General features: G+C 51.4%; 1 protein-coding gene across 1 annotated transcript in view; it reads right to left on the bottom strand.

The window, feature by feature from the left end:
- PTPA (protein phosphatase 2 phosphatase activator) overlaps positions 1–15102 on the bottom strand; it is a 28206-nt gene extending 13104 nt beyond the window's left edge. Inside the window, exons 1-5 of the mRNA XM_068552915.1 lie at positions 14807–15102; positions 10564–10661; positions 8026–8112; positions 3059–3184; positions 1003–1120 (exon numbers count right to left, since the gene is read on the bottom strand). Coding sequence (XP_068409016.1) covers positions 1003–1120; positions 3059–3184; positions 8026–8112; positions 10564–10661; positions 14807–14837 — 460 coding nt within the window. The 5' untranslated portion in view covers positions 14838–15102. The remainder of the gene's footprint in view (positions 1–1002; positions 1121–3058; positions 3185–8025; positions 8113–10563; positions 10662–14806) is intronic.
- Positions 15103–15166: the final 64 nt, after the last annotated feature.

Consider the following 15166-nt stretch of genomic DNA (forward strand, 5'->3'; position numbering starts at 1 on the left):
GGCTGGACTCTGGGCCGGATCCCATGGTTCACGGTGTCATAATAAACATATCTGGAGGGAGGGGAGGAGAGAATATTTCAGTGACTTCCTGTCCTATTTCTGCAGAATAAGGGTCCCTCCAAGGGCCTGGAAAGCTTATGAGCTGTTACTTTCACCTGCACAGTTTTTGATCATGACCAGCCAGAGTCCAAGCCACCATCACTCAGGGGCAGTCATCACCCTTGCACAACTAAGAGCATCTGAGAGTGGAGGAAAAACCCAGCCCCTGCTGACCTGGCCACTCTCGCCTCCAGGTCTTTCTGGTTGGCTGGTCTCAGTCAAAGCACCGCCCCTAAAAGTCTCACTTGATAATAAGCCTGTTCCTCAGCATCAGGGGAGCAGATGACAAAACTTTCCCATGACCCAGGTCCAAGGGGGCCCTTCTCCAGGCCTCCCCCTGTGGCCTGGGCTCCTCCAGAGGCAAGGGAAGGGCCCGAGAGAGCAGCAGCTCTTGCATTTGCCTGCTTCAGTGTGGAAAGGAAAAGAAAGGCGGGCCTCTCAAAGCAGCGACCCTCCTCAGCCACGCCTGACCTAGATAGAGAACAGCCCCCTTCCCTTTTAAGATGCCCACAGCGCTCCCTCTGAAGGGCACCGAGTGGCTAACAGCAATGCACCACAGCGCTGCCAGCGGCTACCAGGCTCTTTCAGTCCTCAAGGCTTCCGTAAGCGGTTGTCTTGGGATACAGTAAGTGCTCAACAAATTATCAGTTTGGTGATGACGATGAGCACACAGCGGGGCCACCTTTACAAGGAACAGAGGTCAGCTCTGCGCTTACAGCCACCATGCACGTGGCACCAGCTCCCCCTGGTGGACCAAGCCAGAGCAGCAGGCGTGGACCTGCACCTGCCGCGCGGCACCCCAGCTGGCTCCCTCACCCCACCAACACGACCCAGAGCCAAGAGGAGGCAACCCGAGAAAGGGCCACTGCGAAGCCAAGCAGGCGCCGCCACAGTAACGGGTACCTGTGCCGTAGTCGATGCGCGTGGAGTTCCCTACTGACTCCTTTAGGTAAACAGCCACCTCGGGCACAGCAGCTGCCAGATGGGTGGGGACCACTGTGGCCACCAAGTTTTCTGCTTCCTGATAACACAAGAGATACAAAGTGGTGGCAGCAGATTAGGCAGCACTCAGTGGCCAGGTGCCCAGAGGCAGCATCTTGGCTGGAGCCAGGCTGCCACAGCGAGCAGTCCTGGCTCCCCGCTCTGACTGCCCACAGAAGGAAGAGGAGGGAGAGCATTTATTTTCACACAACAGAGACCACCCTGGGGTGGCTCTTCATCTGCTGACCCTCCCTCCGGGGGACACAGTTCTGGGGGCAAGACAGGAGGGATCTAAAAAGAAGCCATTCGACTTTCCCAGCTAGTAACTCACTGACATCTCCAGAGATGTCCTCTTTTCTTCACACTCCCAGCTAGGGAGTTTGTGCCCGACGTCCACCAAAGACGTATGCAAGGACGTTCACGGCAGCATTATTTACAGCAGCCAAAACGTGGAAACAACCCACACCTGAACTGTCCATCAACTGTCCATCAGCTGAACAATCCACAGAATGGATAACTTGTGCTATGGTCATACCCTGGAACACTGCGTAGCACTGAGGAAGGTCCACTGCTCCGCACAACACAGGTGAATCGCACAATGTTGAGCAAAAGAAGCCGGACATTTACATGAAGTTCAAAACCAGGCAAAATCGACCTATAGGATAGCAGTCAGAAGAGTCTGGGGGATATCGACTAGAAAGGGGCACAAAGGCCCTGCTGAAGTGCTGGAATGTTCCCTGGCTTGATATGGATGGATGCAAGGGTAAAAACATGTTAAGATCTATCAAGCTGTACATGATTGATAGCTATGATTTGTCAGCTTTCTTTAAGTTATAACTTAATAAAATAAAAAAAAAATATGCCCATGTGCCATCTTAGAGACCAGAAGCAGCCCCAGGCCACTCTTACGCAGGGACAGTGTTTTGCTGGGTCCTTAGGACTCCCCTCTGCTCCATGTGAAAACACTGGGCCAAAGAATCTAGGACGCAAGTTTCTCTAAGTTCAGTCTGTAAACACCTGGCATGAGGGTGGTCCAGTGGTTAAGACTCTGCGCTTCCAATGCAGGGGGCGCAGGGTTCAATCCCTGTTGGGGGGACTAAAATCCCACATGTCACGTGGCATGGCCAAAAAACAAACAAACAAAAGAAACAAAAAATCACCTGGCGTGAGAATCTCCTGGAGACCTGGTGAGAATCTGGACTCCCAGGGGTGGCTATCCTGCATTTTTATTTTTTGTTTGCTTCTAACAGGTATTACCTTTGCATGACTCAAAAATAAACACATAAAAGGGATGCATTGAGAAGGCTTACTCCACCTGTTCCCATCCACCCCCTCCCGCCTCCCCTCAAAAAAAAAAACCCACAGCCTTATTTGCCTCTTACATATCCTTCCAGTGCAAACTGAGCAATACAAACATACCTTTTTTGTTTCCCCTCTTTCTTACCAAAAGGCAGCTTGCCGTGTGCATAACGCCCCGGCTCCCCTCTAACCTAACAGTACAGTCGGCCCTTTGTATCCATAGATGGAGAACCCGTGGATACAGAGGGCTGACCGAACCTCGCCATTTTATACAAGGGACTTGAGCATCTGCGGGGGGTCCTGGAACCAATCCCCCACAGATACCGAGGGACCACTGGAAGTTGCGGTCCCTTCCCCTGAGTTCCCTAGTCGGCCTCCCTCTTCTTTCTCAGAGCTGCATGGTACTCCCTGGGTGGACTTTCCAGTTTATTTAACGGATAATAAACTGCAGATGGACACGTGGGACGTTTCAATCCATTGCTACAATCACCTAATAAACAGCCCTGTGCAGAGGACTGCGCGTCCACAGTAGTGATTCCCGGAGGACGGCGGGGGAGAGGGTAAACGCAGTTGTACTTTGGGAAACGGAACTGCCATTTTAACAAACTCCCCAGTGATTCTGATATCTGACAGCTTTCTCCCCAGCCCAGCCCCCAAGCCTGTCCTGCGGCAGCCTCACCTCGTCAAGTTTGGCATACCAGGTCCTGTAGGCCTTGTTCCCGAATCGAGAGGGCTGGTCCACCGGAGGGGTCTCATCAATCCACCTGTCCAGCGTGTTGAGAAGAGCGACCAGTTTCTCAATGGCCTGTGGAGGCAAACAGAGGGGGCCAAGCCACGATGACTAGTGTCCCCAAGCTAGAGCCACAGAGGGAAGTCCCAACTGCTGCTGGACAGGGACCACAAGGCCTGGCACTACTGGCATCTCCCTGCTGTCCCCCTTTCCTCCCAACCACCCTGAATACGAAGGAGGGGACAGGTGAACACAGTGAGCCTCACAGAAGGGGCCCAGCGCTAGGCTGAAGGACCAGCGTGGCTTCTGCAGCCGGCCTCTCTAGCCAGCTCATCCAGGGGCAGCTGCTGCACAAGCACGAGCTGCAGCCCTGACCTGCTTTACTACATCTTACTGGGGTCTTCCGTTTAATGCACAATACCTGCTCATCACTGAACACAGAGATGCAAAAAGGAAGAAAACAAAAATGACCAATAATCCTGCCACCCAGAAATCAACACCATAGGTATCCCCCGCTTTTCGAAAGTTCGCTTTTCGCCACTTTACTTTTACGGAAGACCTACGTTAGTAGCTGTTTTTGCTAACCGAAAGAAATCTAAAGAGGATTTTCACTTTACACCACTTCGGTTTACAGAAGGTTTCATAGAAACGCTCTACTTTCAGATAACGGGGGAACCCGTATTAACATTTTAACGTACTCTTCTATTGCATCTTTTTAATAGTATTTCCCATTGCTTATCATGGTGAGAATTTTGAAGGCAGCTGGACCTGCCTTCAGATCACAGCTAAAACACCATTTGGTTGCTGCAAGACCTTGACCAAGTGACTTTAACTCTCTGAGCCTGTTTCCTCATCTCAAAAATGGGCATGATGGTAAATAACTCCAAGGGCCGTCACGAGGACTAAGCGACAATCCATGAAGCATGCTAGCGCGGTGCCTGGCACGGGGTGATGGTACACATCCACACGCAGACTCTGAAACGGGGGTCACAGGGCACACGCTGCTTTGTAGCCTGATCAGTTTCCCCATGACCCTCGTTCCACAGCAACAAGGAAACATAATTTTGCAAAAGCCTCTAACAAGTGAATAGTATTTCACTGTACCAATGTACTGTGATTTACTTCCCAAATCCCTCACTGTTAAATGTTTGGGTTACTTCCAATTGTTCACTCCGTGAACAATACCCTTTGTAGAAATGCTGGGTCAGAGGTGCGAACGTGGGTAACGCTTTGTAAGGCCAGCAGTGTCTGAGACCCATCTCTCATCTCTCACCTCTATCCTTCCTACAGAGGGCAGGGACTAAGGAGTGGAATCGGTGTGACAGGCCAGGCAGCGTTAGCACACCAAATGTTACTCATCGAGGACATCAGGTGATGCTGTCTATCTAAAACAAAGGTCTGTGAGGGCAGCTCCAAAAGTGCCCCTTCCAGATGTGGCTCGCAGAAATGGGCCAGGACAAAGGTAACAAAAGGCTCGGGGAGCACGTGACACAGGGGACAGGTGGGCCGGGAGGAGGGGCCTTGCCCAGAAGCAGATCTCGCCTGTGTCTGCCGGGTACAAATGGTATAAGGAGACACCTCCAGGCGCTCCTGGCGCTGGTAGGAACTAGCAAGAGGTGCCCACGGGAAAAGCTGTGACACAGAGGGCAAGGCACGGTCAGGTCTGCCCCTGCTGAGACTCTGCAGAGAAGTGGTCCCGAGTGCTGAGTGTGTATTTGTGGGGAGGGAAAAGGCAGCCTTGAGCTAACGGGGTATGTGGTAGCCAGTGCCCCCCACACCGGGAGGCACAAACCACACTGCAGTCCACGCGGTCCACACAAATAGCAACGTGACAGTGGCCCTGATGCTGTCCTCCCTCACCTCCCCTTTCCCTACGCTTGGGGCCTGGGAGAAGAGGAAAGTTACCTGTAAGAGGAGAAAGTTCCCTTTATACCTGGCTGTGGCCAAGGGCCAGGGTGACAAAAAGCTGCGTTGCTGAAATGTGACCAAACGCACTGCCAGAGCCTGGCTTTGTGAAGAACCAGGTCACCAGGAAGAGCTCATAAGGACAGAGCAAACCTAACCCCATGCAGCAGCTGGGACTTATAAGGTATGGTGCAGTAATCCTGGCCCCAGAAGCACCAGAACAGATTCCCCAGAGAACTGTCTTCAGTGAGGCACTGAACGGGACATAAAGAAGGTGCCTGAAGCCAGCGGGAGCCAGGTCCCAGCTGCTAGCTCAGCTGGGCCAATGAATAATTAAAAGGCTCCTAGCTCCTCTTTCTGGAGAGGGTTTTTGAAGGCAGGGGCTGCCTCTGTTGTTTGGCTTGTTGAGGGGAGAGGGTTGGAGGGGAGGGAGCTGTGGGCTGAAGCCCCTAGGAAGCATGAAGAATAATTTGAGCCACTCTCCTCCTCCTTGGACCAAAGCTTCCTTTTCAGATTTCATGGACCAGTAAAATTTTCTCCAAAATCTCACTTGCCAATTTTAAATTCTGCCTCATTTAAAAAAATCAAACGGAACAACAACAAAACATAAGCCTCCTATCTACTATCACCTTTACTTTACAAAAATAAAACATTTTAACCCCCAAAGAATAGGACAGACATAATTTCAAAAGGAAGGAGAGCATTCTAAACATGGGTCTAGACCATCTCATACATCGTCCTCGCCGGTTCCCCTTGCTGCGGGTGGTCTGGAAGCCGCCCCCCAGGCCACTCTGCCCTCTCCCCAGCCGCAGCCGCCTCCCCCTGCCTTGAGAGGCAGGAGCGAGAAGCGGCAGGGGAGCCACAGCAGCTGCGCCAGGCAGGAAGGGAGGCCGCATGCTGTGTGCGGTGCCTTCTGCCGCCACTGCCAGCCAGCCGCGGGCAGAAGCCGGGAGACCTCTGGAGACCACACGAGCCACCCCTGTCCCCTGAGTGAGAATGAACCCAGCTCAGGAAGAGCCCCAAGTGAAACAACATCAGTGTTACTGGAAATGAAAACTGAAAACCAGCTAACGATAACAATAGCTAATAATGACAGTGCCATCTAGTATGTGCCAGGCTCTGTGCTAAAAAAAAACCAAAACCTACATGCGGGATCTCCCCGGGGGCCATGAGTAGGTCTGTGGCTCTTCCCACTCTACAGATGAGGAGCTGGAGCGTCAGAGGCGACAAGGCCACTCAGCTCAGAAGTGAGAGGTTATCAAAACCCGATCAGCCTGACTCCAGAACCCAAGCACTTAACCAGGCTGCAATCCTGCCAAAAGAATGGCTCCTGAGCTGAGCCAACACCTGGGTGGTATGGACATCTACCATCAAAGCCTCAGGGGTAATGAAGGGACCTGAGAGGGGTTTGGCAGCTCAGGATCTGCTGGGGTAATTACAACACTGCCCTTTAATTAGGCTTCCCCCACATTCCCCAGCCCACTGAGCACAGCTCAGCGTTCCTTATCACAGGCTCAAGGAGTGGCCCTCTCTCCCCCACCACCGTCTGTGCCCACAGCCAAAGCCCCAGAGCACTGAGCAGGCCCAAGAGGAACCCAAGAAGTCACTGGTGGGCTAGCTCCCAAGAGAAGGCTGTCAATCCCCAGCACAGGCCTGGCTCCCCGCAGCGACAGAACAGGACCTTGGCCACCCAGCAGCCAGTTAGGGCCCAGGAGCACGAGGGCTATGCCAGCCTTGCGAAAGGTGGAGGGACTGGGCCAGGGCAGGGCCAGGCCTTACCCGACAGACCGAAGCTACGGCTAGAGAGCTGGGTGGACAAGGCACTGAGAGGCTGCTCGGGCCTGGGGTCTGAGATAAGATGAAGCTCAAGGGGGCTCTGGCTGCCTGGGACAGGAACGCAGGAGGCCGCTGGAGGCCTGGCACCGGGGCTGGGACGGCATCCAGCAAGAGCCAAGAGCTTGCGAGACCACACCTTCCCGTGCCTATCAGCCTCCCCACAGCTCTCACCCTCCCTCTACAAACAAGCCGGTCTTTGAAACACAGCCAAAGAGCACCAAGCAATGCACGCCCTGCAACTCAGCATTTCCACCTCTCGGAATGCATCCTTAGGAAAGAACGCCCACAGGTCTATGTGCGAGGGTGTTCAGAGCAGCAGTGTTTAGGGAAATAACCTCAAAGTCTAAGCGGGGGACTGTTTAAACCAGTGAGGGCATGGCTCAGGGGGCAGAGGAGCCCCCGGGGCAGGTCTGGGCGACAGTCCCCACGCTGTGAGCGGGAGGCTGCCCCTAGGAGGCGGTTATGGGGAGGAATACAGGGCGGGGCCAGCTTTTTTGTTAGTGTTACGCACGTTTCTAACAGTAATCTCTTTTTTTTTTTAAGATTTTTTTGATGTGGACCTTTTTTTTTTTTAAGTCTTTATTGAATTTGTCACAATATTGTTTCTGTTTTATGTTCTGGTTTTTTGGCCGCGAGGCGGCGTGTGGGATCTTAGCTCCCCGACCAGGGATCGAACCCACATTCCCTGCGCTAGAAGGTGAAGTCCCGACCGCTGGACCGCCAGGGAAGTCCCCTCTAACAGTAATCTCTTCAGTGAGCATATTTACCTCTTTTGTGATCATTTTTCATTTAAAAAGTTACATACAGACACCAGTTGACAAAAATGCAGGCTAGGGAATTCCCTGGCGGTCCAGTGGTTAGGACATCCTGCTTCCAATACTGGGGCCCTGGTCGGGGAACTAAAATCCCACAAACCACACGGTGCGGCCCCAAACAAAAAAACAACAGAACGAAACAAAACAAAAATGCAGGCTATAAAACAGCTTATATACCTTGATCTCAATTTTATAAATACACATCTATTCACAGATTTTTTTTTTAATTAGAAATGTAGACACTAAAATGTCAGCTGCACATGTGTCTGGGTGATCTTATTTTCTGCACTGGTCCCATTGTGGGCTCTTGGGAGCTATTTTTGGAAAGACCCTGCCCAGCAGGCTCCTGCCTTTGCCTACCTCAGAGACTCTGTACTCGACGCTCAGCTTCTTCCCCTTCACACCTTCGTTGAGGGTGAGGATGAATCCGATGTAGTCAGCGTACGCCTGCCAAACAGAGGAAGGAGCAGGGACGTGGAGAAGGGTGTCAGACCCCCGCGCTCTACACCCTTGCCAGCCCCCACTCCACCCAGTTACCCAAGAGCTCCAAGCTGCCCCCGGCTCCCAACCCGATAGCAGGAGCAGCAGAAAGATAATGCCAAACACCCAACCCTGATCCTCCATCCGAAACCACTGGCAGGCCAGTGACCACAATGACACCTGGACCTCCAGCCAGAGTCTACTGTGCACTCACCACTGCTGCCAGCAGTTTCTTTATACAACAACCCCATAAGGCAGACACTGTCATTGTCCCCATTTTACAGATGAGGAAACCAAGGCTTCAGGGGAAGTGACTCCTAAGACCAAGATGTCCTTAGACGTGGAGCTAGGACCCAGCCAGCCAAACTCCAAAGTAGAGCGGTGAGTACTCCACCATTATACTATACCACCAAGGGTCCAGCCCCTGGTAACTTTCCAGATGTTTCCCCCACCAGGCAGGCCAGGCTGTGTACCTGCACTGCGGATGCCCTGCTCCCAGGAGATGAAGCTGTTTTCTGCCCATGGCCAGGTCTCCCAGCATACCCATCCCCAGCTTCCAACTGGGCACCCTCTTCCCTATGGGGCTGCAGGTTACAGCCAGCACAGGGCTAAGAAAGCACTGAGGTGCAGGCCCCTGTAGAGGCAGTTCCTGGCAGCAAGCAACTTCTGTGTGGTCTTGTTTCTTCTTCATCCCTTTTGCCTCTCACTTTCTTGCTTCCTCTTTATCCAACACTTAAGGGAGGCGGGTGGGGGGCGGCGGGGGGGGGGAGACTTCCCTGGTGGTCCAGTGGTTAAGAACCTGCCTTCCAATGCAGGGGACACGGGTTCGATCCCTGGTCGGAGAACTAGATCCCTCATGCATGCCGCAACTAAGACCCAGTGCAGCCAAAATAAAAAGAAATTTAAAAAAAAACAGGCAGAGGGCCAAATTAGGCTGCCCACCTATAGCCTAGAGCATAGCAGCTCAACCCATGGGGCTCCAGAGCCAGGCAACCTGGACATAACTCTTTGGACTCTCATCTTGACCACTAACTGTGCCTTGCTAAATGTCTAAATGTCTTCACCTCCTGGCCTCAGTTTTCTCAATTTCAAAATGGAGATGACCTCAGAGTCCCAGGGTTTTTGTGAGGATTAAATCAGCTAAAGTACCTGGCGCATCATAAACACCCAATGTTCTTTGGAAAACATCTAGGGGAAAGCAAGGAACTAAAGCCACGTTTGGATTCAGACAGTCCTGCAGGTTCAGGGAAGAGAAAAGTGGTGCTTCTCAACCCGGGTGAGACGGCTCCCAGGAGACTTCCAACAGTCTGGAGACATTCTTGGTTGTGATAACTGGGAGGAGGGCTGCTACTGGCATGGAGTGGGTAGCGGCCAGGGGTGTTACTAAACATCCTACAGTGCACGGGACAGCCCCCTACAACAAAGGATTATCTGCCCCAAATGTCAATAGTGCTGAGCTTGAGAAACCCTGAGGCAGAGCAACCAAGATGATGAAAGGACTCGAACCACATCCTTTGAGCAGCTAAAGAACTAAGGCGTTTATCCTGGTGAAGACGTGGGGGAGAAAACAACTCAGAAAAGACACGATAACCATCTCCAAATATTTAAAGGGCAGGCTTGTCAAAGAGGAGCCAGACAGGCTAGCATGGCCCCGGCCCCAGCAAGGCCAAGACATGACTGCGGTAGGGCTTGGGCTCAACGTAAGCATAGGAGACTCCACACAGAGAACCTGCCAAGCTTGCCAGGACCCCGGGCCACCCTTCTATACAAGTGACACTCCCCACTCCAGCTGCCCACACCAGGTGTAGGCAACTGGATGGAGCTGGACGCGAGGCCTTCCCTGAGAACTTGAAATCGGCTTTCTTCTTCTTAGTCCCAGTCCTTCCACAGCCTGTACCAGAAGCCGGGAAGGTACAAGCTGTTATCTTCTGCCTACCATGAAGACTGAGAAGCGCAGAGAACTGGGACCCCGGTTCCCTGGTGTTTTGGGCTCAGCCACCTCCCTGGCCTAGGTTTCCATGGGGTAACCTCCTCTCCCTGTGATACACTGGCTCCCAGACTTGCTATTACTTGCAACCAAGCATCAGAGTGACCCATTCCATCATGTAGGATGTGCAGCCAATACAGTAACACCCAAGGGGCGATGGCTTCCGAGAATCAGGAGCAGAACCCTCCATGGTTATCCTCGCCCCAGCCCCCAGAGACCTTCCCACTCCAGCGCCCTGAGTGCTGCCCCTGAGGGGGAAGAGACAGCCAGCTCCCCTGTCACCTCTCTCCATAGCTTCTAAACAGCTCTGGCTCCAAAAGCAAGAAGGGTCAGGAGCTCACAGCCCCACTCAGGCCTAGAAAACCACTGTCTTTGAAAAAGCCCAAGTTTCTCATCCAGTTTTGACCCTGCGGCGCAGACACCAGTGGTACCTGAGAACGCTTCCATTTGCCCATGTCTGGAACAGTGTGGATCTCTTTTTTTGGAATGATGAAGTTCTGAGTGGCTGGAAGGATATCCTCCGAAGAGTCTTGACAAAGAAAATGAAAAAGCAATCAGATAAACAGAATCCTTCCCCCCCAACACACACACACACACACACACACACACACACACACACACACACACACACACACACACACACTTTTAAACCAAGACTCTAACGCGCAAGCCCTAGCATAAACCAGACACGCACTCCCAGGATAAAGTATCGGCTTGTTAAGCCAAACCCACTGGCTTCCTGCCTTTCCTCACTCTGCAAGGAGCTGGGCAATCCTGGCAACCCCCTCAACAACTGATACGTCCAGTGGATCTGCCATGCCCTCTCCTCCTGCTCCCCAGGCAGGCAGAAAGGTTAGAAAAATAAAGCCAAGTTGACCTTTTAGACATAAACAGGCAACTCAAAGAAGAAGAAGGAAAAAAAAATGGCCAATAAACATTTGAAAAAAATTACCAACATCCCGAATAAGCACAGAAATGTAAATTAGATGAGACTGCTTTTCTAAATCAGGTTGGCAGATTAAAAACATCTGGCACTGATTGGGGAAGGGGAAACAGGAACTCTCCTGCACTGTTGGTGAGAGTCTTAGATGGTAGAATCTGCTGAGGGGGCAACTCAGCACGGTCTTTTGAAGTAAAAACTGCATACTACACCCACTGAGCCAACAGTAGGAATCAACCCTACAGATGTGCCCACAGAAATAGACAAAGACGTATATAAAAGTGCTTACTGCATCGAAAAAACTTAGAAACAACCCAAATATCAATCAATAAGGTGATGGATTAATAACGATATGCCCGTATGATGGAAATCTTCCTAGCTTTTGAAAAGAACAAAATCTAAATTACTGACACGAGAAAAACAGCCTAAATATTAATAAGTGAAGAAACAAAACTGCAGCATATTATATACAATATAATCTTATTTTTGTAAAAAAAAATTTACATACTAATATAAATAACACATATACCTATTAGCTTATGCATTGGAAAAATCTAAAGGATTAAACACCAAAGTTAATAGCTGTCATCTCTAGGAGGTAAGATTTATAAAGGACTTCCACTTTCTAAGCTACATATTACTATTAAAAACTGGCATTGTAGTACTTTTGTAATCAGAAATAAACTATTTTAAATAGTTTCTGTATTTTCAGAAGCTGCAGGAAAGGAAAACACAGGGTAGTCTGTGTATCCCATTTAGCTGAAATTTATGTTTTGCTGCATAAATCTTTTTGTTTGATTATGGGACACTACTTTCTGAAATCTGAAAAACTCTGAATTCCAAAATACACCTAGTCCCAAAGGTTACGGGTTGGGAGTTGTGGGCCTGAATCTACTCTTGGAGATTTGTCAGATTAGTAAGCCCCTTCCTTTAAAATTGAAAACTCTCAAAAAATAAAAATAATTTTTTAAAAAATAAATAGGACTTCCCTGGTGGCGCTGGGGTTAAGGATCCGCCTGCCAGTGAGGGGCACACGGGTTCAAGCCCTGGTCCGGGAAGATCCCACATGCCACGGAGCAACTAAGCCCATGCGCCACAACTACTGAGCCTGTGCTCTAGCGCCCGAGAGCCACAACTACTGAGCCCACGTGCCTAGAGTCCGTGCTCCACAACAAAGAGAAGCCACCGCAATGAGAAGCCCACGCACCGCAACGAAGAGTAGCCCCCCGCTCGCTGCAACTAGAGAAAGCCCATGCGCAGCAACAAAGACCCAATGCAGCCAAAAATAAATTTATAAAAAAATAAGTAAATAAATAAAAATGAAAATGAAAACTCTCCAAGAAGTGTAAAGGACTATCAGTCACTCCCAATGTAGTATAAATCTGTTCCATTGCTGTCCTCCTAAAACCTAGCTCACATCAGCTGCATGGAGAAAAGGGAACAAAGACCTAAGTAGGTTCTAGAACATGTGACCTTTGGGGGACCAGAGCCTGCCTCGAGAGGCCCTGAGGAAAGGAAAAGTGCCAGGAGACCTGGAGACCTAAGGAGACAGAGAATCTGGGATAAGACCAAGGCAAACCTCTGCCTTCAACCCAGGGCCCAAATTCAAATTCAAATTCAAATTCAGATTCAAATTCAACCCAGGGCCCAAAAATCAGACCAGAAACTCTCTTCCTCCTCCCACCTGTTCTGCAAGTCCTGTTCCCAGAACCTTAAATTGACGACCATACTATTAATAAATTGCTACTTCAAGTAAGATGCTAAATTAAAAGCTTTGTAGGTCAGGCTGGTGACCTAACCGCATTGTTTTTATGGGAAAATGTGTTCTACATTCCAAATTATCCATTTGCAAATGATCTTTGGGAACAGAGCCCTTTTCTAAATTTGCGAGAACTGTTCCCTGCAAGGGACTAGCCCTCCTGATATTATTTCACAGGGCCGGGCCCTGTTCCCAGAAGAAAGGCTACCTGGAAGTTTTGCGACCCATCACGGATGAAACACACACACACACACACACACAATTTGCCAGAACATGCAATCCCAAATCAAAAAGACAAGACTTCAAACTTGAGACTGTGATCAATGAGGTCAGGCCCACAGCCTCTCTAGCCTCAGATTATTCCGCCTCTGACAAAGGTGCCACGGGACAGCTGGATCCCCTACAACCCCTCAGTATAAGATGGAAACATCCAGAGTTTTAGAGGTGTTCCTAAAAAATCCCAGAGAGTATAATATGTTATCACCTACGATTTGGGAACCTGTCTACATGTTTAACCTGTACCACCTTTGAAAAGGATAACAGTAATCCAGATTTCCTGATAACCCCCACGTCCCATAATTCGCCCACACCATCTACGGAACACACACTACCAGCTCGGTGAGGAAGCTACAGTAGACCCATTTTGAGAGATAAGAAAACAGGCTCACAGAGGCTGCAGTGTGCCAGGTAGAGCCAGGTCTATGTTAACTCCAGAATCCAAGGTTTTCATCACTACACTGTCTGAGTTAAGCAATTCTTTCCACTGCTCCTAAACATCCTTTGTTTCAAACTTCAAAGAAGGAACACCTCCTGGGAACCTGAATCTTCTCAGCCTTCCTCGGTCTCAGTGCACAGGTTCTCCCCTCCACACCTCCCACCGCCCATCTTCACAGACACATTCATCTCACTGATAATTCTGGTTGCCTTATATATCCTGATGTCATTACCGGAACTCCTAAGGGCACGTGCACAGAAGTTTTGTACCAAACAAAATAAATGTCTGGTTTCAAATGCCTTAACAGACCATACCCAGCTCTTTGGGGGTTTTTTTGTTTTTTGTTTTTGAGGCGGGGTGGGGAGTGGAGGGGATGCCTCTTTTGATCTTCAAAATTTCTCCCTCCTGAGACCTTCCCAGAGCTCATAAAAGGGGAGACAAGGTAGAAGGAACAGTGAATGGTTTCAAAACATTAGCTGTTTTGAAACAGCTGTTTAGCCAACCTATTTGCACCTCTGACAGAATTTTAGAAGTCCTTCTTAGCTCAAGGGAGGGGAGGAGGAGGGGTCAGCAAACACCCTTCCATTTCCCCACGTTACCGGTCTAAGAGGATCCTTTCCCTCGCACCTCCATCCCAGTTATTTGAGATGAACAGTGTAAATAAAAGTTACAGATGGTGATGCCAGAAAGAAAGTCGTCTCTTTGCACAACCAGCGTTTTTAAATCAGTGGTTTAGACGACCAAGGGCAGTTTCCCTCGATAACTTCTTAGCCACTGAAACTCCGGAGCCCCGTCTCCAAGGGGAAAAGAGAGCAGGTGATGAGGGGTGGTCAGGGCCGAGGGGTCGAGGCAGGCCCCACGGCGCACCAGCCCCCAGCCCCAGTGCAGGGTCTAATGAAGACAGCAGCCCCCATGCCTGGCTGCTTCCCCGCCAGGTCAAGAGCTGACTTCAGCAGGAGCAGCCCAGGTGTGGAAAAGGCCTCCCGTTCGGGCCACGGGGCTGCCCACCCGACCCTTGGGCAACTCAGGCTCCCCAAGTCCTGGCGTTACGCCCCACCCATCGCCCTTTTGCAGTCCCGAGATCCTGCCCTCCCTCCAGATCCCCCAGCACTTCGGGGCCCAAGAGCGTTTGCCCCTCGAGTTCCTCCACCTCCCGACCCTCCTCCCCTCGCTGAGCACCCCACACACCACACCCCGTCCCCGCCCCCACGCCTGGCACCGCCCCCGACCCCCCACTCCACCGCGGCCCCTCCGCCCTACCTGGCGGCGACCGCCGCTCGCTCTCAGCCATCTTCCTGCCGCCAGGAGCCGGCCTGGATGCCTGCAGTCCCCTCTCACCTTTCACCCCCGCACCCGCCCTGCCTTTCCCCGGCCCCACCACGCGCCCAGAGCTTTCCGAAGAGAAGTGAGCACCGGCCGGCTAGAACCGAAAACCGAGAATTAAAGTCACCCCAGCGAGGACGCCCGCCATATTGGTGCGGGGCACTCAGGGAGCATGCCCAGCAACGGCCGACTCGCGGCGGCCCCGCTCACCCGGAGGCGGTGGCCATGTTGGTGCGGGGCGCCGGAGAGCATGCGCACCAGCGGCCGGCTCGCCGCGCGGCTCGCCCACCGCCTGCG

The sequence above is a fragment of the Eschrichtius robustus genome, chromosome 10, assembly GCF_028021215.1.
Source record: "Eschrichtius robustus isolate mEscRob2 chromosome 10, mEscRob2.pri, whole genome shotgun sequence".
NCBI classification, from domain to species: domain Eukaryota; kingdom Metazoa; phylum Chordata; class Mammalia; order Artiodactyla; family Eschrichtiidae; genus Eschrichtius; species Eschrichtius robustus.